We start from the raw sequence: 26021 nt of genomic DNA, 5'->3' as shown, positions 1-26021 counted from the left end.
GAGTTAGTCAACCTTCGTTCAGTCAGACAGACAGGAGCACCTCAGCAATTCCCAGAAATGGGCTGATGGGAAAGAGCAACATACATGAATGTCTTGAAGAACACATCCAACAAAGCCCATTGGGCAGTTCTGATTTTCCAGGTACACAGAGAATATCTCCATGGTCTCTTCTGATTTTTATTCCCCTGAGTATATGGATTCCAGCTCAGCATGTAGCCTTTCCCTGCTCAGTCTCTAACCAGGATAACGTGTATTTTTTTGACTGGATGAATTATCTTCCCATCTCTTGACATTTACAGCAATTACCACCAAGTATGGTATTTTCAGTGGCCGTGATTATCAATTACCAACACAGAATTAGGATGAAGGGAGGAAGGGAGGGAAGGAAGGTGGGTGTTTTTTCACACAGTGTCTTAGCCAGCAATTTAGCAAATTAATGGAAATTAGATTTTCGATTTTTTTTTTCTTTCAAGCGTTTTATTTGAGAGACTATCAAACCTTATACCAAGTGGCCTTATGGAGACTGATAACCAGAGTACATGGCATATCAGTGGCAAATTGACTTAAAATCCATACCCCTACTATTTTAAGACCATTGTCCTTTGGAGCAGAGAGACAGACTCTCCCATTGAGAGGTCTTGCTATAAGCCTTCATCCGGAGAGTGTAGGGTAGAGGGCCTGGGTTAAGTATGCAGATTACTGCAGTGATTTTACATCTAAATGTCCTGTTTAGATCAACTGGAATGGATAGTACAGCTGTGTGGTGCTTCTGTGGTGAAGGAGCTTTCATCATTCACCCTTGGCACAGTAAGTATTGGGTGCCCTGTCAGAGAGGGAGGACACAATATTCTCTCCTGTGATTGAGCAAGACTGGCACCTGTCAGTCCCTATGGAAGCCCCTACTGTAGCCTCAGAAGTCTTCTCTGCCCACATACCTGTGCCAGAAGACTCCATCTGTAAGGGATGGGTAAGGATTTGAGAACTGCACATATTAAATATGCTGAGGGAAGACTCTCCCTCTAACTCTTTTTGCCATATGTCCCTCCCCCTCCTCTCTATGACTGCCCCAGCATACTGTGTTTCAACAAATCATCAAGAAATGATGGGCTGGAGGCTGGGCATGGTGGCTCATGCCTGTAATCCCAGCACTTTGGGAGGCCAAGGCTGGTGGATCACTTGTCAGGAGTTTGAGACCAGCCTGGCCAACATGGTGAAACCCCATCTCTACTAAAAAAAAAAAAAAGTAGCCGGGCCTGGTGGAGCATGCCCATAATGCCAGCTACTTGGGAAGTTGAGGTGTGAGCATCGCTTGAACCTGGGAGGCAGAGGTTGCAGTGAGCCAGGATTGCACCACTGCACTCCAGACTGGGTGACAGAGTGAGACTTTGTCTTAAAAAAAAAAAAAAAAAAAGACAAAAAAGCTAGGTGCGGTGGCTCACACCTATAATCCCAGCACTTTGGGAGGCTGAGGTGGGCAGATCACGAGGTCAAGAGATCGAGACCATCCTGGCCAACCAACATGGCAAAACCCTGTATCTACAAAAAATACAAAAATTAGCTGGGCGTAGTGGCGCACGCCTGTAGTCCCAGCTACTTGAGGGGCTGGGGCAGGAGAATCGCTTGAACCCCGGAGGTGGAGGTTGCAGTGAGCCAAGATCGTGCCACTGCACTCCAGCCCGGGCGACAGAGCGAGATTCAGTCTCAAAAAAAAAAAAAAAGAGAGAAATGATGGGCTGGGCCTAGTGCCCCACCCCTGTAATCACAACACTGGGAGGCCAAGGTGGGAGAATCACTTAAGCCTGGGAGCTGAAGACCAGCCTGGGCAATACAGTAGGACCTCATGTCTACAAAAAAATTATTAAAAATTAGCCAAGGCCGAGTGTGGTGGCTCATGCCTATAATCCCGGGGGTGAAGTTGAGCCCAGGAGTTTGAGACCAGCCTGGGCAACATGGCAAAACCCTGTCTCTACCAAAAATACAAAAAAATTAGCCAGGGGTGGTGGTACGCATCTGTAGTTCCAGCTACTTGGGAGGCTGAAGTGGAAGGATTGCTTGAGCCCAGGAAGCAGAGGTGGCAGTGAGCTGAGATCACACCACTGCACTCCAGCCTGGGTGACAGAGCAAGACCCTGTCTCAAAAACAAAAAAAATGATGAAGTGACAGTTCCAGTAGTCCTGCTTTGACACTTTCAATGCTCTTTCCTTCCTGGGGATCCAGGGTGTCCACCCAATTGTGGTTGTGCAGCCAGATGCCTGGACAGAGGACAATGGCTTCCATGGTAAGGTGCCTGCATGTACCTGTGCTATATGGGGTCCTTTTGCATGGGTTTGGTTTATCACTCATTACCTGGTGCCTGAGTAGCACAGTTCTTGGCACATTTTAAATATTTGTTGAATGAATGGCTAAAATGTCTTTTTGACGTTTTTATTGTTGTTTGTTTTATATTGTAAAAGTAATACATGAACTGTTTCCATGGGGTGGGCGTAAGATATGAATGTTCATCACAAAAATATAAATCAAGGCCGGGCATGGTGGCTCATGCCTATAATTCCAGCACTTTGGGAGGTCAAGATGGAGGCCAAGGTGGGAACCTAGAAGTTCGAGACCAGCCTGGGCAACATAAGGAGACTTCATCTGTACAACAAATTTAAAAATAGTTGGGTGTGGTGGCAGATGCCTGTAGTCGCAGCTACTTGGGAAGCTGAGGTGGGAGGATCACTTGAGCTCAGGAGGTCGATGCTTCAGTGAGCCATGATCACACCACTGCACTCCAGCCTGGGCGACAGAGCAAGACCGTGTCTCAAAAAAAAAAAAGAAAGTATAAATTTACACAAAAACAATAAAATAATCCCAGTAATTTCACCACTTGGAGATGATCACCATAAAATTCCACCAGGCATATGTGTGTATATATACACATGTGTATTTTATAAAATGTGATCATAATTACACTGTTTTGCTTTTTTCCTTAAGATATTACATACATTTTTTCACATCGTTAAATTACGATGCTGTTTTCCTGGTGGCTTTCCTTTAACAGATTGAAGTTCATGTTAATACAGTTGCCAGAGGCTGTGGGCTTTCACCATCACCAGCAGTCACTCCTAGGGCCTCTTCAGAGCAAGGCCTTACTTATGTCCTGAAGCATTGCCTTTTTTTTTTTTTTTTTTTGAGGTGGAGTCTCACTCTGTCACCTAGCAGGCTGGAGTGCAGTGGCCCAGTCTTGGCTCACTGCAACCTCCGCCTCCTGGGTTTAAATGATTCTCCTGCCTCCGCCTCAGGGTGGATCACCTGACATCAGGAATTTGAGACCAGCCTGGCCAACGTGGCGAAACCCCATGTCTACTAAAAATACTAAAAAAAATTAGCCAGGCATGGTGGCACGCACTTGTAGTCCCAGCTACTTGGGAGACTGAGGCAGGAGAATCACTTGAACCCAGGATGTTGAGGTTGCAGTGAGCTGAGATCGCACCATAACAATCCAGCCTGAGTGACAGCAAGACTCCATCTGAAAAAAAAGAAAAAAACAATTAGCCTGGCGTGGTGGCAGGCACCTGTAATCCCTGCTACTTGGGAGGCTGAGGCAGGAGAATTGCTTGAACCCAGGAGGTAGAGGTTGCAGTGAGCTGAGATCGTGCCATTGCATTCCAGGCTGAGCAACAAGAGCAAGACTCCGTCTCAAAAAAAAAAAAAAAAAAAAAAGCCAGGCGCAGTGGCTCATGCCTGTAATCCCAGCACTTTGGGAGGCCAAGGTGGGTGGATCACCTGAGGTCAGGAGTTCGAGACCAGCCTGGCCAACATTGTGAAACCCCGTCTCTACTAAAAATACAAAAATTAGCTGGGTGTGATGGCATGTGCCTGTAATTCCAGCTACTCAGGAGGCGGAGACAGGAGAGTTGCTTGAACCCAGGAGGCGGAGGTTGAATGAGCCGAGATTGCGCCATCGCACTCTAGCCTGGGCGACAGAGCAAGACTCCGTCTCAAAAAAAAAAAAAAAAATGGCTTCTACCTCATTAATCCTAAGAACTCATACAACCAGGACCCTGGAGTCGATTGATTAGAGCCTGGTCCAGGAGAATGAATTGACACTAATCTCTGCTTGTGTTCTCTGTCTCCAGCAATTGGGCAGATGTGTGAGGCACCTGTGGTGACCCGAGAGTGGGTGTTGGACAGTGTAGCACTCTACCAGTGCCAGGAGCTGGACACCTACCTGATACCCCAGATCCCCCACAGCCACTACTGACTGCAGCCAGCCGCAGGTACAGAGCCACAGGACCCCTAGAATGAGCTTACAAAGTGGCCTTTCCAGGCCCTGGGAGCTCCTCTCACTCTTCAGTCCTTCCACTGTCCTGGCTACTAAATATTTTATGTGCATCAGCCTGAAAAGGACTTCTGGCTATGCAAGGGTCCCTTAAAGATTTTCTGCTTGAAGTTTCTCTTTGAAATCTGCCATGAGCACAAAATTGTGGTAATTTTTCACCTGAGAAGATTTTAAAACCATTTAAACGCCACCAATTGAGCAAGATGCTGATTCATTATTTATCAGCCCTATTCTTTCTATTCAGGCTGTTGGCTTAGGGCTGGAAGCACAGAGTGTCTTGGCTTCAAGAGAATAGCTGGTTTCCCTAAATTTGCTTCTCTAAAACCCTGTGTTCACAAAGGCAGAGAGTCAGACCCTTCAATGGAAGGAGAGTGCTTGGGATCAATTATGTGACTTAAAATCAGAATAGTCCTTGGGCAGTTCTCAAATGTTGGAGTGGAACATTGGGGAGGAAATTCTGAGGCAGGTATTAGAAATGAAAAGGAAACTTGAAACCTGGGCATGGTGGCTCACGCCTGTAATCCCAGCACTTTGGGAGGCCAAGGTGGGCAGATCACTGGAGGTCAGGAGTTCGAAACCAGCCTGGCCAACATGGTGAAACCCCATCTCTACTAAAAATACAGAAATTAGCCGGGCATGGGGGTGGACGCCTGTAATCCCAGCTACTCAGGTGGCTAAGGCAGGAGAATCGCTTCAGCCCGGGAAGTGGAGGTTGCAGTGAGCCAAGATCATACCATGGCACTCCAGCCTGGGTGACAGTGAGACTGTGGCTCAAAAAAAAAAAAAAAAAAAGGAAACTGAAACTAGAAGAGATTTCTGAAAGTCTGAGATATATTTGCCAGATTTCTAAAGAATGTGTTCTAAAACAGCAGAAGATTTTCAAGAACCGGTTTCCAAAGACAGTCTTCTAATTCCTCATTAGTAATAAGTAAAATGTTTATTATTGTAGCTCTGGTATATAATCCATTCCTCTTAAAATATAAGACCTCTGGCATGAATATTTCATATCTATAAAATGACAGATCCCACCAGGAAGGAAGCTGTTGCTTTCTTTGAGGTATTTTTTTTTCCCTTTGCTCCCTATTGCTGAACCATACAGCTTCATAAATAATTTGGCTTGCTGAAGGAAGAAAAAGTGTTTTTCATAAACTCATTATCCAGGACTGTTTATAGCTGTTGGAAGGACTGGGTCTTCCCTAGCCCCCCCAGTGTGCAAGGGCAGTGAAGACTTGATTGTACAAAATACGTTTTGTAAATGTTGTGCTGTTAACACTGCAAATAAACTTGGTAGCAAACACTTCCACCACAAATGACTGTTCTTGAGACTTAGGCCAGCCGACTTTCTCAGAGCCTTTTCACTGTGCTTCAGTCTCCCACTCTGTAAAATGGGGGTAATGATAGTATCTACCTCCTAGGATTTATTGAGGCAGCTTAAATACCTTTTGTATTTCGTGTTGCTGCCAAAACAAATTGTTGGAAGGTCAGAAGTCTGAGGTGGCTCAACTGTTTCTTTGTTTCAGGTTTCATGAGGCCAAAATAAAGGTGTTCGCAGGGCAGGGCGTGTTCCCTTCTAGAGGCTCTGGGTCCTTGCAGTTTTAGGACTAAGATCCCTGTTTCCCGCCGGCTGTTGGCTGGGCATCATTCTCAGCTTCTTGAGGCTCCCCACATTCCTAGGCTCCTGGCCTGTCTGCCTCCATCTTCAAAACCAGCAATGGGTGGTCAAGTTTTTCTCACACTGAATCTTGCTGACTACTGTATCTTTCTAACTCCTGCCAGAGACATTTCTCTGTTTCTAAGGGCTCAAGTGATTAGATTGCACCCACTTGGTAATCCAAAGTGATCTTCATATCTTAAGGTCCATAGCCTTAATTATAGCTGCAAAGTCCCTTCACAGCAGTACCTAGATTAGTGTTGGAATGAATAACCAGAAGACAGCAATCAAGGGAGGACATCTTTAGAATTCTGCCTACCACTTGTATTTAACATGCTTAATCCACAGATGACACTCTCTACCATTATTTCCTGGTCCTCACACTGCTCAGAGATTGGAATCCTTTTTGAGCAAAGAGAATGAAGTCATCACATAATTCAGTCCTGCTGTATTTGCTGGAAACAGTGAAGGAAGATAGAGAAAATGGAGCTAACTGCCAATATTACATTTTATATCAGTCTTCATCATAGCCCTATGAAGTGGGTATTTGTTACCTCATTGGAAAAATGGGAGTTGAATCTCAAGTTCCTTGTTTGTAAGATTTTACTCAGATTTGCACAGCTAATAAATGACTACATGGAGATCCAAAGCCACCTTTCTGTTCCATCATCAGCTTTCCATCTGCCTCTGTCACTGACCCCGGGACAGAAGGTTCAAGCCTTAAGGGAATTTGGAGAGAGAACTAGATTTTGAGGGGAACTCGCACTCACTTCCCTTTTGGGCCATGGTAGGAGACAGTAAAAGCAGCCCCATGTCAGGCAAAGGGTCTTACAGGAGTGGATCATGGCTGCTATTTCCACTTCTCTCTGGCCTCCCAGCTTATGACTGTGTATCTTAGTTGTCAAAGCCTTCCAGTTCATCCTCACCTACAGCTTGACTTCCCTAGGGCCCATGCCAGCTCCCTGTCTACCTGCCAGCGAGTTGATGAGTCTCGGTGTTAGCAGTAAAGGCAGGCGGGAAGCAAGCAGAAGTGCTACTGAGCCTTGCGGGCAAGCCAGGCCTCAGCCTTCTGACCCCATCACTGATGGGTTAATAGGAAAAGCAGTATCCATCTAGTACAGCCTGCCTTTTCAGGAATAGTGAGTGAAAGCAAAGATGACTAAAATACATTAAAGTTTTCTGTAATTGTCTCTAAGGTCTCCTAACAAATATATACCCCATCTGTTTCAAGCTCTGCATAACCTTTCCCAGAAGTCAAGTTCAGGCCCTGGCCTCATGGTGCCTGGCCCAGGTTAAGAGTGCTACCTGATGATGGAGTTAATCCACGTTGCTTTGACCTCTGACTTTAAGATTCCCTCCCACTTTTCCACCCCACAATCTCTAGCCCTCTCTGGGCACAGCAGCACTTGGGAACTAGTTCCTGTACTGCCTTTATCTCATTTTACAAAACAAACTTCTACAAAGAAGCTGGAAAGGAAGGAGGAGAAAGGATTATCATGCAGGCACAGGGAGGGGGCCTAGAGAAGAGCTCTGGCAGATTATGTCCCTCTTAAAAAATGCAACCAGAATCATCAACAAAGTATCACCTCAAAAACATGCAGGAGAAAAAGAAAAGAATCAGTGTTGGGGTGGTTGGAGCAGAAGGAGCCAAACTGCCCAGAATGTGTCCTCTGAAGGCTGCAAGGAGCAGATAAGGTCAGCCCCAGAGGCAGACGGCACACAGAGAATGGCAGGATGAGGGGGAGCTGCAGATTTATGCAAAGAAGCCCCAGAGAATGGGGCCTGCTGCCCAGGGAATGTGGGGGCTCACTTATCAAAGACTACTGGAAAATGGCTGAGCCGGCAACCCCTTCCACTACAGTGATGACTGGTTTTCTTGAACAGCCTGTAACTCTGCCTGTAACAAGGAGAAAATTAAAGCAACGAATCTGGCCAAATAGAAAATTAAGGAAAACTAGAAACAGCTCCTATGGAGAGCAGGGATTGGGGAGGTGTAGACAGGCTGATCCTGAATGTCTGGAGGATCAGGAAAATGTAAGCAATTGTTTAAGGGACTGGAAGGAATCAAGATCTGGAGAGAGATCCTCCCGACTCTGGTGGCTGGGGAATATGAACTGTGGAGACATGGTTTCAAGGACTCAAAATGATATGACAGCTTAACATTTACAGTTCAGTGCAAAGGCTCTCAAAGCATGATCCCCTGATAGGAGTGTGAGGGGGCAACACCGTCACCTAGGAATTTGTTAGATATGCAAATTCCCAAACCCACTGAATCCCAGACAGGTGGGGCCAGCAACCTGTGAATCTGCAACAGGCTCAAGTTTGAGAACAAATGACTTAGTGTAAGGGGCTGCTAATTGGTATAAAATGTTACCTGTGGTCTATTATTTTGTCTGTAGTGAATATTGGGCTTGTTAAGGATAAATAAGGTTTGTGGGCTGGTAAGTGGTTCTTTGCTACAAGGTTGCAACAGCTGGCTTCAGTTAACTTCAAAAAGGCCCTTTAAGCAAAGACAGTAGTCCCCCAACTCATCCATGGTTTTGATTTCAGTTACTTATGGTCAACCATGGTCCAAAAATATTAAAAGGAAAATTCCGGAAACCAGTCACTCGTTTTAAATTGTACACCATTCTAAGTATTGTTTGACTTGTTCTATTTTATTATTAGTTATTGTTGTTAATCTCTTACTGTGCCCAATTTATAAATTAAATTTTATCATAGGTATGTATGTATAGGGAAAAACATAATATGTATAGGGTTTGGTACTATCCGAGGGTTCAGGCATCCACTTGTGGTCTTGGAACATATGCCCCGCAGATAAGGGGGGACTGCCGTACAATGCAAAGGACAAAGATTATATTAGCAATCTAGGAGCAGAAGGGCAAGACTGCTTTTTTAAAAAACAGCTAAAGGTTTAGGAGGTTTTATTAATATTTAAATTGTATTGAAACCACAGCTGCAGCCTTTGACTCCAGCATAGAGATATGCAAATGTGGCTTTCAAAAGAAAGGCAATTTCAGACAGCCCTCAAGGTAACAAGAACAAATAAAACAAATGATTTTGTAATTTATCTTTATTGACTGATGGTGTGCAAGGCACAGCCCATACCCTGTGAGAGTCAGCAACAGCCGAGCTCTCTGAGGAGAGGAGAAAGCCAGCCTGGAGGGAGAGGCAGGCCGACCCATAGACAGGTGACAGGAAAGACACAGAGCGGGCAGATGGGAGAAGAAGACAACTAAATTAAAAGGGAAGGAAAATAAAAACCCAGCCCTGGGTCCTGTAGACCATCTGATCTTGCTGGCTCTCAGCAGCAACAACAATAATCATTAATGACTATCATTTGCCACACTCCTACTAAGTGCCATGCACTATTCCCCACATACAAATGAGGAAAATGAAGCTTTGAGAGGTCAAGCAACTTACCCAAGGTCACACAACAAAAGGAAGGGGCAGAGCCCAGATTCAAAGATTTGTGTGAGGCTGAAGCCCTGTGCTCTTTCCAGTGCATTATGCTGGGAACCAGTTCTGGGAGGCAGTGAATAACAATAAGGTTAATGGGCCGGGCGCAGTGGCTCATGCCTGTAATCCCAGCACTTTGGGAGGCCGAGGCGGGCAGATCACGAGGTCAGGAGATCGAGACCATCCTGGCTAACATGGTGAAACCCTGTCTCTACTAAAAATACAAAAAAATTAGCCGGGCGTGGTATCGGGCACCTGTAGTCCCAGCTACTCAAGAGGCTGAGGCAGGAGAATGGCATGAACCTGGGAGGCAGAGCTTGCAGTGAGCCACGATCGCGCCACTGCACTCCAACCTGGGTGACAGAGTGAGACTCTGTCTCAAAAACAAAACAAAACAATAAGGTTAATGATTGAGGGGACACTTTGTGCCCAGTTGTGTGGTATTCTGTATGGGCATGCGTGTGTCTGTGTGTGTGTGTGTATGTATGTAACTGTGGAAAAGAGGGTGAAAACCTCCATTTCTGACCTTCAAATTGGTTACTATCCAATGAGTAAGGCAAGAAAAGAAAGCCAAAGAAAACTTGCAGAATTCTGGTGTAAAAGTTCTTTTGGGGCCGTGTGGTGGGGCCAGGCTCTGCCTGTTGTGGGAGACTTCTGGTAGAGGCATCTCAACTGGGCCTTGGGCCTTGAGTAAAATTTAGCCAAATGAAAAGGAAAGCTGGAGATTCCACAGGCCCAGGTGAGAGCCTCCAGCTGCTAGAATTGGAGGAAGGAGTACCTGATTCAGAGAGATGAGAAAAGACAAGAGAGTCCTGAAAGGATACATATCTCTGACCCTTTGTCCCCACCCAATCTCCCCAGACCTTCCATCCCAAGCCCAAACACAACCTTTCCAATTCCTTACCTGCTGCTCCTTTTCAGGCACCCTGGCCACCAAATATAGGAACCCATAAATTGTGCTCATACTCTATGTTCTACTAGACAAGTCCTGATCTGTCATCTCCACAGGCCCCAATCCTTCCACCTCACCCCTACAGAGCCTTCTCTAGGTTTTCTAGGCCATAATCTCTCCCCACTTAGAATACTCCAGAAGTTTTGCTTTATTTGTGAGACTTTATTCAATTGAAGTTACTTGTGTGCATATTTTATCCTCTCTATTTGACTAGAAGGTCCTTATAATCCCTTATGACCATAATTATTTTATCTTTGATATAACCCAGCTCTGTAACTAGCAGATACTTTGTTAGGCACCCAGTGAGTTTTTCCTAAATGAATGAAGTAAAGGATGAATGAATGGACTCAGTGCATTGAAGGGCTTATCCAACTACTGGTTCTACTCTCAAGACCTTTGGAAAACTAGCCATGTTCTGGAATGCTAATTCCCTTCAATGCCTTTCGCCCATTTTTCTATGATCCTGATTTACTCCAAAAACAATATAAGGGATCTAAGTGTCCAAGAATGACTCCTTCTAAACCCACACCTAAGGATTTTCTCTCTCTCTCTTTTTTTTTTTTTTTTTTTTTGTGAGACAGAGTTTCACTCTTGTTGCCCAGGCTGGAGTGCAATGGTGCGATCTCAGCTCACTGCAACCTCCGCCTCCAGGGTTCAAGTGATTCTCCCTGTCTCACCCTCCCGAGTAGCTGAGACTACAGGCGCCTGCCATCACGCCCAGCTAATTTTTGTATTTTTAGTAGAGACAGGGTTTCACCACATTGGCCAGGCTGGTCTCGAACTCCTGACCTCAGGTGATCCACCCACCTCGGCCTCCCAAAGTGCTGGGATTACAGGCATGAGCCACCACACCTGGCCTCTTTGATTCTCTTTTGCCTATCATGAAGTCTACCCCTTTGTAATTAATTAGACCAATGTCCACCCAGACAGAATAACATTTTCCCCTATCCATCAGCGAGGTCTTCTACATGATGGACATTCAAGGCAGACAGAGAGACTGCTGCTGCAATAACTGAGGAAATAATTATGGTGTTCATGATGATTTCTTTGCAGGTTCAAAGCACTATCCCAGCCATTATCTCTCCCACTTCAGTAGGATAAAATTGCTAACCCCACTTTATAGGTGCTAAAACAGGTCCAGGGCCTTGTCAAAGGTCACTCAGTGAGCTGGTGGCAGACCTGGAAATAACTAGCCTAGGAGTCTCAATATTCATTAGGCCACAGATGGTAATGCCCTCATTATGCTGTCTGGGCTATGTCTGAGAGAGAGTCAACTAACTGGACTCCAGTTAAATGGAGATATGCACTGGAAGATAAGTTTGTGACTATAGAGTGTTTTTCTCTGCAATGCTGCAGCAGTTGGCACTGGTTAATTCCAGAGGGTGTGTGTGTGTATGTGTGTCTGTGTCTGTGTGTGTTTAAAGCATTATCACGCATCCTAGATGAGGGAAGAGGGTGAATCCAAGGTAACACAGACACACAGGTAAGCAGATGTTTGCCATCTTCTCTTGAAAGTCATATAAAACCAAATGACAGTGTATATTAGCAGGAGAAACTCAATTTAGGAGACTCTTCCCAGCTGTTAGGCTATACGACTCTGGAATAAGCTAGTACAAATTAGGTAGAAAATCTAGGATTGTTCCTAGAGCCTGGTGGCGGGCGGTCTTTCCTGCAGGCAAAGGACTGTGAGGCTGTCTCAGGGCCTTCTGCAGCTGCTAAAGTGAGAAGCCTGCCGATGGGATCATCCCCAAGCCCACAGAAGCTCTGAAAGCTATGGAAACCAAGATCTGTACAGGAGCCACTTCTGGTTTCTAATGCCTGAGAAATTAAGATGGAAAAAAAAAATTCCCATGGAAATTAAAGAATGCAAGAATGTTCTGGGGCCGGGCACGGTGGCTCATGCCTGTAATCCCAGCACTTTTGGAAGGCCGATCACCTAAGATCAGAAGTTCAAGACCAGCCTGGTCAACATGGTGAAACCCCGTCTCTACTAAAAATAGAAAATTAGCTGGACGTGGTGGCATGCACCTGTAATCCCAGCTACTCAGGAGGCTGAGGCCAGAGAATCACTTAAACCTGGGAGCCGGAGGTTGCAGCGAGCTGAGATCATGCCATTGCACTCCAGCCCAGGCAACAAGAGCAAAACTCCATCTCAAAAAAAAAAAAGTTCAACGTGGCCACAGGTCTGTGCTGGCTAAGGCAGTGATGTCCCCCTCCCACCAAAGCCCAAACCTTCTAACATCATCCTAAAGTGTGGGAATCACCTCTTCACCTCAGGCCAGCTCTGGGCTTTTCTCAGCCTATTCATCAGCCTCCATTAGTCCTCAGCTCTGCTGAGGCCTCAGCAGCTTCCCAGTCCCACTGAAGGCTGTGGGGCATACAATGGGCAGAGGGCAGGCTGGGCGTGGTGGCTCAAGCCTGTAATCCCAGCACTTTGGGAGGCCGAGGCGGGCGGATCACGAGGTCAGGAGATCGAGACCATCCTGGCTAACATGGTGAAACCCCGTCTCTACTAAAAATACAAAAAATTAGCCAGGCGTGGTGGCAGGCGCCTGTAGACCCAGCTACTTGGGAGGTTGAGGCAGGAGAATGGCGTGAACCCAGGAGGTGGAGCTTGCAGTGAGCCGAGATCCTGCCACTGCACTCCAGCCTGGGCGACAGAGCAAAACTCCGTCTCAAAAAAAAAAAAAAGAAAGAATGGGCAGAGGGCATAAAACCTGAGTCCAGAGGTGGTGGTTGCACAACATTGTGAATGCACTAAATGCCCCTGAATTGTACATTTTAAAATGGCTAATTGTATGTTATGTGAATTTCAATCGATTTTTTTAAAAAATCAAACTGAGCCACCTTTGGCGTGGGGAGAGGAGCTGGGCCAGGCTCTGAGGATTTGAGGGTTGAAACTCCTTGCAGGGAGTACAATGAACGACAATGGGGAGGCCAGTCTGGGCCTCCCCACTCCTCCTCCAGGACCAGATGGGAACTGGGACTAGGGAGAAAGGCCCAACTGGGGCGGCGCCGGGCTCTGGGCAGAAGAGAAGCACTCAGTGAATGTGAGGAGGCTGCAGCCATCGGCTCATTTGCATCATAAGTGATTGGTTTTCCCTGCTCGTCCCTCATTAGGACACAATGGACAGTTGTTTGCTGGCGCAGCAGATCCATTTACCAAGGGAGAGAGGAGACAGAGCACAAGTGACCGATGGGTAATAGTGTCGAAGGGTGGGCAGCCGCCTCCCCTCCCCTGTGCTCCCAGGCCATTGGGACTCTTGTTCTCACACAATGTGAAGGGACCTTAGAGAGCAAATCACCGCTTCACTTTATAGAAGAAGAGACTGAGGTGCTGAGGAGGTGAGACTTGCTGTGGTCAAACAGCGAGAACATAGCAAAACTAAGCATTTTAAACTCTAACCTCTGGATCCTTTTTCTTTGAGACAAGGTCTCGCTCTGTCACCCAGGCTGTAGTAGTACAGTGGCACGATCTCAGCTCACTGCAACCTCTACCTCCCAGGCTCAAGTGATCCCCCCACTTCAACTTTCTGTGGGCGACGACACCTGGCTAATTTTTTGTAGAGACAAGGTCTCACTGTGTTGCCCACATTTTTCTCGAACTCCTGGGCTCAAGTGATCCTCTAGCCTTGGCCTCCCAAAGTGCTAGGATTAGAGGTGTGAGCCACAGCACTGGGCCTGTTTGGTTTTTGTTTTGTTTTGTTTTTTTGAGATAGGGTTCCACTCTGTCATCCAGGCTAGAGTGCAGTGGTATGATCACTGCTCACTATAGCCTCGCACTCCTGGTTCAAGTGATCCTCCCACCTCAGCCTCCTGAGTAGCTAGGACTATTAAGTATGTGCCACCACACTTAGCTAATTTTTATTTCTTTTATTTTTTCTAGAAACAGTGTTTCCCTATGTTGCCCAGGCTGGTCTCACCTGGGTTCAAGTGATCCGCCCACCTCAGCCTCCTGAATAGCTGGGATTACAAGTGTGAGCCACTGCACCAGGCCTGGATTCTAAACTGTCATTTGAGAGTTCACTTCGTTTCCCCACAATACCTTCTCTGTGCCCCCATTCCTGTCTCTCTGGTCTCCTGTTCCTGGGGCCTTCGTTTCCATCATTCTGTCTCCTGTGTCTATTTTCTTTTTCTCTATTTCTGTTCCTCTGTATCTTTTCTTCTTGGTTTCCAGGCAGCTAGGATAATTACTAGACTTTTAATTAACCCGTGCCCTAACAAAGGTGGGTCTGGCATGAGAGGCAGCAATTTAGCAAGTGTCTTGGTTTGTTTTGGGGATATGTGGGGAGAGAAAAATATGTGTTGGGGCCTATTATAAACCAGGCACTAAGACAGACACATAATACACTTTATCTCATTTCATCCTTTCAATCTTGCAAGGTCGGTGTTCTTAGAGACAAAAAGGGTGAGGCTCAGAGAGGTTAAGTTACTTGTGCAAGGGCACCCAGCTAGCAAATTGTAGTTACCTGACTCCAAAACCTCTGTTCTTCCATCTCACACCCTGGCACAGGGTCTAACTCAGGGTAAGGGGCTCATTGATTCCAGGCTCAAGGGAGGCACGAAGTTGCTGAAGGAGACCACTGTTTTGTTGCTGTCCTCTAGGCAGCGACTGCGTCCCCCCAGAGCCCCCTCCTTCTCTGAGCCCCTTCTGCAGGGTGGCGAAATCTCACAAATGCAAGCTTTTGCCCCCGGGGAGGTGGGGAGGCAGTGATCAAGAAAGAAACCTGACAAACCCAGACCAACCATGGGGGTCTCCCTCCTGTTAACAGCCCTCCCGGTGGTTCCCCGTCTGCCCCTCCCCTTTATGGGTCAAGCCTGCTGGCGTCTGTGTCTGTTTCATTGTGCTGTGGGGGAAGGGGAGAGTCAGGGGTGAGTGGGTGTCTGTGTGCATGAACATAAGGCCTCCGGGTCCATTCTGACACTGAATGAAAAACTCACCAATTATTCGTCCAGTCTTATTAATATGCAGACAGACATCTGTTATTTAGGAGTCAACAGCAGAGGCATTTTCTTGTCGGGAGGGGCACTAGTGTACATGGTTCTCTTGTCTCTCCGCTGCTAGGGGGTAGCTACTCAGGAATCATCCCACACCTCCTGACCTGGAGCCTCCCCTCTCTCTGACCCTCACTCACAGCTTTGAGGACAGCAGGTAAGGGACTGACCAGACAGAGATGGAGGGAGATCTGGGAACCTGGCTGGAAGGAAGGAAGCAGGAGAGGAGCTGCCTTGTGTAGAACAAACTGAGAACAAAACGCTAAACCTTTTCCTGGGGAAGAGAATGTGGAGTTGGGGGAGAGAGCTGTGCCAAGAGTATCTGCCCCACTGGGAATCTCAGGGACATGACCCCTCCCCCCACACCTTCCTCAGCCTGCAGGACAAGTCTGAGTGCATCTGAAGCAGGGAGAGGGTCACTATGGCAACATGAAGTCCTCACCCAGAGACTGCAGAAAAAGTAATAAGACGAGTTCAGAAACATGGAGACCAAGGGACCTCAATCTTTGGAGGAGTCACTAAAGCTCTCTTCAGGCCCCAGGATAGGTGTGGGAACAAGACATAACCACCTCCTGCTTTCTGTCTTCTGTCTTCCTCCAGCCTTCAAGTCCCAGCACAAAATACCCCTCCAAGAAGCCTTTCCCAACTCCCTCAGGCCCAGCTTAGAAGCACTTAAGCCTTGGTGTCTTGGTTGTAAAGAATAAAAGTTGACATCAGCTCAGCAACACAATGAGGTAGATGTGGTGATCAGCCCCCTTTTCTAGGTGCAAACACTGAGGTTCAGAGAGGTGCTGGGCCTCACCAAAGACTCCCCAGGGAAGAAGCAGCAGAGCTCAACCCAGGCCCTGGGACTTCTGCCTCTGAACCTGAAGCTCTTCCCACGACTGTACCTCCTGGGAGGGCCAGAGTCACAAGGGGAGGACCCTTGTCAGCTGAAGTGTTTCAGGAGTTTGAGTCCTCTCTTCCCATCCACCCTGTCTTTCCCCCTCCTCCCTCCTAGGCAGGCTGATTGCCTAGGTTAAGAAACACTAGTCTGGGCGAGGTGGCTCACGCCTGTAATCCCAGCACTTTGGGAGGCCGAGGCAGGTGGATCACTAGGTCAGGAGATTGAGACCATCCTGGCTAACACGGTGAAACCTCGTCTCTACTAAAAATACAAAAAATTAGGCCGGGCGCGGTGGCTTATGCCTGTAATCCCAGCACTTTGGGAGGCCAAGACAGGCGGATCACGAGGTCAGGAGATCAAGACCATCCTGGCTAACACAGTGAAACCCCGTCTCTACTAAAAATACAAAAAATTAGCCGGACGTGGTGGCAGGTGCCTGTAGTCCCAGCTACTGGGGAGGCTGAGGCAGGAGAATGGCATGAACCCAGGAGGCGGAGCTTGCAGTGAGCCGAGATCACGCCACTGCACTCCAGCCTGGGCGACAGAGCAAGACTCCGTCTCAAAAAAAAAAATTTAGCTGGGCGTGGTGGCAGGCGCCTGTGGTCCCAGTTACTGGGGCGGCTGAGGCAGGAGAATGGCGTGAACCCGGGAGGCGGAGCTTGCAGTGAGCCAAGATTGGACCACTGCACTCCAGCCTGGGCAACAGAGCGAGACTCTCAAAAAAAAAGAAACACTAGTCTGGGAGCGGTGGCTCATGCCTGTAATCCCAACACTTTGGGAGGCCAAAGTGGGTGGATCACCTGAGGTCAGGAGTTCGGGACCAGCCTGGCCAACATGGTGAAACCCCATCTCTACTAAAAATACAAAAATTAGGTCAGCCGTGGTGGCTCACGCCTGTAATCCCAGCACTTTGGGAGACTGAAGCAGGCGGATCATGAGGTTAAGAGATCGAGACCATCCTGGCCAACATGGTGAAACCCTGTCTCTACTAAAAATACAAAAATGGCTGGGCATGGTGGCTCATGCTTGTAATCCCAGCACTTTGGGAGGCCGAGGTGGGTGGATCACGTGAGGTCGGGAGTTCAAGACTAGCCTGACCAACATGGAGAAACCCCATCTCTACTAAAATACTCTCTACTAAATACAAAATTAGCTGGGCATGATGGCACATGGCTGTAATCCCAGCTACTTCAGAAGGCTGAGGCAGGAGAATCACTTGAACCCAGAAGGTGAGGTTGCCATGAGCCGAGATCGCGCCAGTGCACTCCAGCCTGGGCAATAAGAGCAAAACTCCGTCTCAAACAAACAAACAAAAAAACACTAAAATTAGCTGTGCATGGTGGCGTGCGCCTGTAGTCCCAGCTACTCAGGAGGCTGAGGCAGGAGAATCGCTTTAACCCAGGAGGCAGAGGTTGCAGTGAGCCGAGATGGTGCCACTGCACTCCAGCCTGAATGACAGAGTGAAACTCCATCTCAAAAAAAAAAAAAAAAAAAAAAAAAACAGAAACACTGGCAGCCATCACAGTGTGATTAGTTGTTTATTTCATTAAATGTTTAACGAGGCTACATTGTTTCCCAAACCAGTGTCTAATTTGTGAGGGAAACAGCTGCAGAGAAGGAAGCTGGATGACTCCTGCATCTGGGGTGGGGAAGGGAGTAGGGTCCCCTCCCTCCATCCTACAGAGGCCTTTGAGGATCAGGAACAGTCCCATTCCCTCCTCCCACCCACTGAGCTCCTCAGCCCAGAGCCCTCCTCCCCAGAAATAAAACGTCTGGCAACCCAGACCTGCAGAAAGGGACCAAAAATCCATTCCTGGTGGTATTGAAAATGTATTAAACTTTGGGGGGTCCTCCAGCTGATTGATTTTTCTAATTATGTTTGCTTTAGATGGATATTTAAATGTGTTTGCATTCCCTGAGCTCACATGGCAGGAGACAGAGGTTGGAGGAAAGAGGGGGCACAAACACTCCACACTCTACACTTTGGTGGTTGCAGGCTTGAACCTGCTATGCACTGAGAAGTCCAAAGTGGAAAAGAGAAGCCACTCAGCTAAAAATCACAAGTCGATTTTTATGGCAGGTCCTTGTGGGGAAAGGGTCAGTCCTCAGAGACAGATGGAGATCTACCTAGCTGGGCCTGGAGCTCCTGCCCTCTCCTGTACCCTTAGCCAAGGACTCAGGGTCTTTGAGTCAGTCCCTAACCAGGTCTCAGTTTGAGGGGGTGGTTATCCAAGGGCACTTAGATAATTTCAAATGCCATTGAAGTTATCCTAGAATCTTTGAGACTAGCTGAGATGAACTAGTCCTATAGGAGAGGTTGGGATAGGGATATCTGATGAGCCAGGGAGTGGTGGGTGGGGATTCCTTTCCTCTCAAGACTGGAACCTGGCATAAGGGAAAGGAGAAGCTATTTTTTATTTTTTATTTTTTTATTTTTTTTAGAGACAGGGTCTCACTTTGACACTCAGGCTGGAAGACAATGGCATGATCATAGCTCACTGCAGTCTCTAACTCCTGGCCTCAAGCGATCCTTCCAGCTTGGCCTCCCAAAGGAGGAATCTTGGCTGGGATTATAGGTGTGAGCCACTGCCGAGAAGCTATTTTAAATGACACACCTCAGAGCCAAATCTCCCAGCCCCAACACCACATCCAGATAACCATCTATCCAAAAAACAACTCTGATCACTTCACTCTCTGCCTGAAATTCCTGGTAGCTTCATCCTCTGAGGATGATTTCATTCATCCTGAGAATGAAATTCTGGTTCCTCTGTGGACCCTGCAGTAGCCTCAGTGTACCTTCCTAGCCTTGTCTTCTATTCTCCCTGCCATGGGAACCCCAACAGTGCTATGCTCGTTCTCATCTCCACGTGTTTACACATGCTGTACCCTCTGCCCAGAGTGCCTTTCCTACCCCTTCCCTGCCCGGAAAACTCCTCTTCAACCCTCAGGACCTGGCTCACAGGACTGGCTTCTCAGGCTGCAAGGAGCTCCCATAGCACCCCATACATGTACAAATATCTCTCAGCCATGGCACCCTCACATCTGGAGTACCTCTCTTCCACAACTGGGCTGGCTTCCAGAAGCTTAGAGACTGGTCCTTGCAATCTCCCAAGCCAGTGTATGCCACACAGTTGGTGTTCAGTACGTACTTGCTGAATGAATGAATGAGGGAGGAATGGGCTATAAATTTGGGTGGGATCCCAGCAGATAGATGGGTAAGGTCAGTGTTCTCTTCCAGTGTGTCTGGGAGAACTGGCTAGGGCTGGGGCTGGGGGAGGGAAGGGCCAGGGATGGTTCCTGGGGGAGAATGTCACCGAAAAGAGGCCAGTGGGACCAGAGCCAGGGAGGGAATACAGGACAATCTGAAACCAGACTCCCGAGAAAACAGACCAGCACTGTCTTTCCTGACAACAGGCGCTCAGCCGTCCTCTCCACCGTCTTTCCTTTAAGGGACAGGGTAGGGGTGACTAACAGCTGATGCTCCCCTGAAAGTCATCACGGAACTCAGCATGGGAGGAGAGAAAGGTCCCTGGCCTGAGCCTCTAAGGAGACCCCAGAATCAAACTACTGACCTCTTAGGAAACTTCACACTGTACAGGGGTAGCTTCTGTGATGTGGAGGCTTTTGATGCCTTCTTTTTTTTTTTTTTGGAGACAGAGTCTCACTCTGTCACCCAGGCTAGAGTGCAGTGGCGCAATCTCAGCTCACTGCAAGCTCCACCTCCCAGGTTCACCCGGGTTCACACCATTCTTCTGCCTCAGTCTCCCGAGCAGCTGGGACTACAGGCACTGCCACCGTACCCGGCTAATTTTTTGTATTTTTAGTAGAGATGGGGTTTCACCGTGTTAGCCAGGATGGTCTCGATCTCCTGAACTTGTGATCCGCCCACCTCGGCCTCCCAAAGTGCTGGGATTACAAGCGTGAGCCACCGCGCCCGGCCTGATGCCTCCTTATCCCCACAACCCCCAGGGCACCAGCAGGCTCCAAGCCAGGGGTACAGATGATGAGCAGGACCCCTCCCACACTAGCAGCAGGCCTGGCTGGGCTGAGAAATGCTGACTAATTATATGTCAGTCTGCTCTAAAACCCCCTAATGACCTGAGAATTGCCCACTTCATTAACTAGGATGAACAGTCCCAGGATGTCTCCTTCTCCCAACTCTGACTCCTAAAAGGACACTTCTGATCCAACCTATGGCTTTGTCCTCTGCTCTATCTGTGGACATGGACAGGAAAGTTCCCCAGCTGAGGTCTAACTTTCCCTCTTACTGCTAGAGATTGGTAGATTGATTTTTTTAAAAAGCAACAAAACTAAAGCCACAGCCGTTTTCCATGGATGTGGGCTTTATTGGGTGACTGTTGAGGCAAGGGAGGTTCTAGGGCTGGTGGATTGATGGGGGGCAGGGGCTTCTCCTTGCTTTTGAATTTAGTGCATGTTGCCTAGAGGTTAGATGTGTGAGAATAGCTGCAGAAGTGAGAGGAGAGGAAAAGAGAAGGTCATAGAATGGACATTTTCCTTGGGCCAGAACCAGGATATGGGGACTGGGGGTGGAGAGGGAGGGTACTCTTCACATAGGAGACTCCACCAAGGTCACTATTTGATACCAGCTTCCCTAACGCCCACCTGCCCCATCCCAGTTCATGCCCCAGATGCCAGCCCTGTTAGCTCCCTCAACATCCACTGGAGAAGAGGAGGGAGGAGGAGATGAGAAATGATGATACCCTTCTGCCCTCCAGCTCCACTGCCCAGAAGAATTGCTCGCTCTGCCTGCCCTGACTTCCCAGCCAGGATCAGGAGGTCAGGAAGCCTGGGCGCAGGCAGGGGAACAATTGTGTCCCTCACCACCCCTCTTCACACTCTGCCCTCTCCTAGCCCCTCACATGAGGTTGCAGCTCTTGGCTCGATCCTTGTGTATCTCGCCCTCATTCCCCCGGTCTGGCCGTCCTGACAGCTGAGCGGATCGCTGCATTCCCCGGCGTGAGTCAGTTCGGCGCAGCTGCCTATGGCCACGGCCAAGGGAGGCCACTGTAGCCACATGGAAGACATCCCTGACGCTGCGCTCAGAGGACCGGGAGGAGCACTCAACGTAGGACACAGCCCCCACCTGCTTGGCCAGCACAGTGCCCTGGAAAAGGAGTGCATGGGAGAAAGTTATAGGTCTTAGCCTGCAGCTTAGAAAGGGGCATGGAGGCTGTGGGCTGGGGTTGAATGTCAAGGCTGGGGGCAGTTAAGGGATCAGGTCAGAGGTCACAGGCCAGAACAAAGGATGAGCCAGGTAAGGTGTTTTCAAATCAGAGACTGAAGGGGCAGAGGTGACAGGTCTAGGCTGGGATGAGGTCAGACGTCAAGGGTCCCACCTGCTCATGTGTAACAGGGATAAGCCTCTGCTTGGACAGCTCCCTCAGTGTGGCCAGGTCAGTCCGCATGTCCAGTTTACAGCCAACCAGCACAACCTTGGCATTGGGGCAGAACTCTTGAGTCTCTCCTTGCCACTGTGTAGGAGAAGAAAAGAGAATTGTGGAGGGGTGGAGGGAGGCACAGCATGAGACTTTGCGCCATGCCAGCAGTGTGCCCTCTCTTCCTCACAGCACACAGAAACCATGTATCCCTTAGGACTCTCACACATGAGGAAGGAGGTGAGAATGCTAGGCTTGGGTTGAGAGCAGGATGGGGTGAAAGAGAAGCAGTGGGGAGGAGAGGGCTGGTGTGGGCCTGCAGACTCTTCTCCCTCAGTGGCTATGAAGGGTCTGCCAGCCTGGAAACTTCCCATTCCCACTCGCCTTTCCCATACTCTCTCCTGGGAACAAATTTATCCCACCCTCCCCTCCCCCACCTGGGAACTGGGGCTGCCCTAGCTGACTTCTGTCCCTTCACCCCTGGATTTTCTCATGGAAACTGGGGCCTGGAGAGGAGGCCACAGGGCTTTCCTGAGCTCCAGGATCAGCCTTCCCATCCCATCCCCTCCATCTGGGACTCCCACTGCCAAGGAGTTGGAAGAGCAGAGAAGGAATCCTGTGAGTGCTTCTCCCTTCACTCCTCCACCTCCACTAGCTGCTGTATCCAGCTCTGAGGACTTTCAGGAAGGGGGTGGCTGGGAAGGATGGGGGCTGGAGGCAGGGGTGGCAGGGATGAGAGCTTCACTCGCTAACCAGCTGATGGCCGTACCCCAGCCATCTCTCCCTCCTCCTGGCCCATGTTATGTCAGGACCATGGTGTCTGGTCCCCCTCAGTCTAGCTGCCCTATTTCCCCAGGCTCCCACCTTCTTGAGAACACTGTCCAGTGTTTCTGGTCGGCTAATGTCGAAGCAGATGAGCACAGCATCAGAATCAGGATAGGCCAGAGGCCGGACATTATCATAGTAAGAGGAACCTGAAGGAAGACAGGACATGAGGGGCCTGAGTGGATGGCAGGCCTGGAAGGGAATGGGAGACCTTACAGATCCTGGTCAAGGGATGCTGGGAGCAGAGAATGGAAAAGAGCAACCATTAATACCCATCATTAATACCCATCATGGAGTCTGGGTTTCCCAAGTTGGGGAGCGGGCAGAAGGGAGGTCAGATGGTGGGAAACGGCTCTCTGCTTCCCTAGTGGTTTAAAAAGTAATAATTTTTATTCTTGACTGAGGTTTGGACCCCTTCAAGAAGCTCATAAAATCTATAGACATTCTCATAAAATGTTGCGTGTGCTTTCTGGGCTTTGGCAGTCTAAAGTCCCGAAGGGAACTCTTATAAAAATAAAAACCCTCCTTATGTTGGGAGGAGGAAAAGAGCAGTGGCTGGGAGAGCACTCTCCCATTCTCCTGGGACTTGACCTCAGGTTTCTCTAGTTCAATGGAGAGAAACAGCCCCCTGACTACCCCTCACTCAAGACATTCTAAATGTCTTTTCTGTTTTTTTATTTTTTGAGACAGAGTCTCGCTCTATCGCTCAGGCTGGAGTGCAGCGGCATGATCTCGGGTCACTGCAGCCTCCGCCTCCCAGGTTCCAGTGATTCTCTTGCCTCAGCCTCCTGGTAGCTGAGATTACAGGCACGTGCCACACGCCCGACTAATTTTTGTGTTTTTAGTAGAGAGGGAGTTTCAACCATGTTGGCCAGGCTGGTCTCAAACTCCTGACCTCAGGTGATCCGCCCATCCCGGCCTCCCAAAGTGCTAGGATTACAGGCGTGAGCCACCGCACCTGGCCTCTAAATGTCTTTTCTAAACCCAGTCTTATCTCTGAAGAAACATGTTCCAAATTAAAAGCCATTCCTTCCCAACTTTCCCAGGTAGGCAGGACCCAGCTGAGGGGCTCAGATCCTAGGCTTTCTCCTTCAGGACATGGTTTCTGTCAGGCTCTGCAAGTTCTGCCTCAGTTTCCCTGGCTTTTAGCAGAAAATTGATTTTTCCTTCCTGTTGGATGGATGGGCTGGGCTGACCTGGAACCTAAGGGTCTAGCCAAGGGAGGGGACAGAGGGCCGCCTTGGAAGTCAGGGTGACCCCCAGGGACTTGGCTACCTGAAGTGTCCCACATGTTGAGCTCAATGCGGCGCTTGTCGATCTCAAAGCTCGCGGTGTAGTTCTCAAACACGGTGGGGACATAACTCTGCAGACACGGATGGATCCAGATGAGATCCTCTCTCCAAGTCCTCACCCCAGATAAATGCCCTCCTCACTCCCACACCCCGTCCAGCCCAGCCCCTGGACACAAGTTAGTCTGGGATTGAGCAAAGGGGAGATCCCGGGAGCTCCTGCCCCCCCGCAGAATCTCTGCTAGGCTCCCAGATCTCCTCCTGTTCCCTTCTGGTCCCTTCAGCCCCCTAGTTCTTCCCCTCTCCATTGCCCAGGACCTCCGACATTCCCCTCGCTCTCCCTCCCGGATGCTCTGGTTCTCCCAAACCCCATCCATCTCACCCTGCTCCCTAATTCCTCCCACCCCAATCCTCTGCAGTCCTTCCTGAGCCCTCAAGGCCTCCCCGCGTCCTCCGACCCCCTGTCTCTTGTCCCTGGTTACCCGAGTACCCATTCCCATCCGTCCCCAGGGCCCCTGTCACCCACCCCCCAGCAGCCTTAGTGTCCCCCTCCCAAGACGCAGGTCCCTCACCCCGGGATAGGCGTCCTTGGCGAACACCTGCAGCAGCGCCGTCTTGCCGCACTCTGCGTCTCCCACCACCACGATCTTGCAGCGGCCGCTCTGCCCCTCCATGGTCCCGGCTACGCGCCGGTCCCCCACGCCACCCCCCTCCCGGGCCCCGCCGCTGCCTCTGCCGCCGCCTCCCCCGCCGCTGCAGCTACAGCCGCTCGGGCCGCCAACACCGGCATCTCGCGGGCCCGCGCCGAGCCCCCGCCCCGGGGCCGCGGCCCCCCCTCCGCCCCGCCCCCAGCCAGGCGGCCGCGCCCCCCGGCCCCGCCTCCCACCCGCGCAGCCGGGGGGCGGGGCCCAGCAGATCTGGGCGGAGCCCTGGGAACAGAGGCCCCAGAGCCGGGGATAGCACGCCGGTGTGGTCTGAGGGGCCCCTGCCTGTTTGGGACAGGCCGAACCGGGCTTATTTGACTTGCTCGGAGATAAGGGCAGGGCAGAGTTCAAGCGAAGTTCTTAGGGGTAGAATGTGAGCAGCACAAGCGCGAAGCTCGGGCCTGCTGTGTACCCACGCGTGCACGCAGGTGTACCAGTGCGGACAAGAGCTGGGGCAGCCATCCACTTCCTGAACACGGCGGGAGAGAGATGCTAAGGGGAAGGAGGGAGCCTTTTGGTTTTCTCTCCCGCCTCCGCCCGTGTCCTGGCAGGGGGTCTTGGGGAAATGGGAGGTTGAACCCCAGCACACTCACCCGGACGGTGGTGACATCATAGCTTTCCGTCCCCATGGCAACGGGCAGCCGGGTATCGGGTTGCATTGACTTAACCGCGGGCCTAGACTAGCAGAGAAGCGTGGACTGAGTTCCTCCAGCCAAGCACTGGGTGGAAAGTTTTGGGGGAGCTGCGTCCTCTGGTGGATGCTTGGGGACAAGGCGATGAGGAAGAGAAATAAAGAACCAACCGCCAGAGTTGCTCTGCTGGAGCCAGAGCTAAACCCAAAAGTCAGGCTTGTTTAAGAGTCTAACAATAGGCCGGGCGCGGTGGCTCACGCCTGTAATCCCAGCACTTTGGGAGGCCGAGGCGGGCGGATCAAGAGGTCAGGAGATCGAGAATATCATCCTGGCTAACACGGTGAAATTCGCACGGTGGGCGCCTGTAGTCCCAGCTACTCGGGAGGCTGAGGCAGGAGAATGGCGTGAACCCGGGAGGCGGAGCTTGCAGTGAGCCGAGATCGTGCCACTGCACTTCAGCCTGGGCGATAGAGCAATACTCCGTCTCAAAAAAGAAAAAAAAAAAAGTCTAACAATAATCAAACCACTGATATGTATTTGCATGGCATCTTTTACCCCCTTTTTTTTTTTTTTTTTTGAGGCGGAGTCTCGCTCTGTCGCGCAGGCTGGAGTGCAGTGGCGCGATCTCGGCGCACTGCAACCTCCGCCTCCCGGGTTCAACCGATTCTCCTGCCTCAGCCTCCCGAGTAGCTGGGACTACGGGAACGCGCCACCACGCCAGGCTACTTTTTGTATTTTTATTGGAGACGGGGTTTCCCCATGTTGGCCAGGCAGGTCTCAAACTCCTGACCTCAGGTATCCACCCGCCTCAGCCTCCCAAAGTGCTGGGATTACAGGCGTGAGCCACCGTGTCTGGCCAAAAAAGCACTTTTAAAAGGTAAAAGATGGCCGGGCACGGTGGCTCACGCCCG

At 49.7% G+C, this 26021-nt stretch overlaps 2 protein-coding genes across 48 annotated transcripts in view; one reads left to right on the top strand and one right to left on the bottom strand.

Annotated features, from left to right (window-relative positions):
- BRCA1 (BRCA1 DNA repair associated) overlaps nt 1-16111 on the top strand; it is a 94885-nt gene extending 78774 nt beyond the window's left edge. For 30 of the 43 annotated variants that reach the window (XM_063656690.1, XM_054457705.2, XM_054457701.2 and 27 more), the window contains 3 exons: nt 734-807; nt 2218-2278; nt 4119-5621. In XM_063656690.1, the coding sequence (XP_063512760.1) occupies nt 734-807; nt 2218-2278; nt 4119-4243 (260 nt within the window). In that variant the 3' untranslated portion in view covers nt 4244-5621. Of the gene's footprint in view, nt 1-733; nt 808-2217; nt 2279-4118; nt 5622-6320; nt 6641-14269 lie in introns of those variants that run through there. The other 13 variants (XM_054457710.2, XM_063656683.1, XM_063656684.1 and 10 more) reach the window with 7 other exon arrangements.
- A 1672-nt stretch (nt 16112-17783) lies between these two features.
- On the bottom strand, nt 17784-25300 carry RND2 (Rho family GTPase 2). Of its 5 annotated transcripts, none has more exons than XM_054457694.2 (7): nt 25072-25294; nt 24347-24970; nt 23761-23848; nt 22525-22634; nt 21622-21756; nt 21145-21389; nt 17784-20728 (listed from the first exon to the last, which is right to left on the bottom strand). In XM_054457694.2, exons 2-7 carry the CDS (start codon nt 24446-24448, stop codon nt 20704-20706), a joined length of 705 nt encoding a protein of 234 aa, XP_054313669.1. In that variant the 5' UTR covers nt 24449-24970; nt 25072-25294; the 3' UTR covers nt 17784-20703. The 5 variants fall into 5 exon arrangements, with proteins under 5 accessions (XP_054313669.1, XP_054313670.1, XP_063512779.1 ...); XM_054457695.2 differs by having other exon boundaries at nt 24347-24947; XM_063656709.1 differs by lacking the exon at nt 24347-24970 and having other exon boundaries at nt 25072-25300.
- Nucleotides 25301-26021: the final 721 nt, after the last annotated feature.

The sequence above is a fragment of the Pongo pygmaeus genome, chromosome 19 (genome assembly GCF_028885625.2).
Source record: "Pongo pygmaeus isolate AG05252 chromosome 19, NHGRI_mPonPyg2-v2.0_pri, whole genome shotgun sequence".
NCBI lineage: Eukaryota > Metazoa > Chordata > Mammalia > Primates > Hominidae > Pongo > Pongo pygmaeus.
Note: the sequence above shows the minus strand (reverse complement) of the source record. Positions and strands in the feature narration are given on the sequence as shown.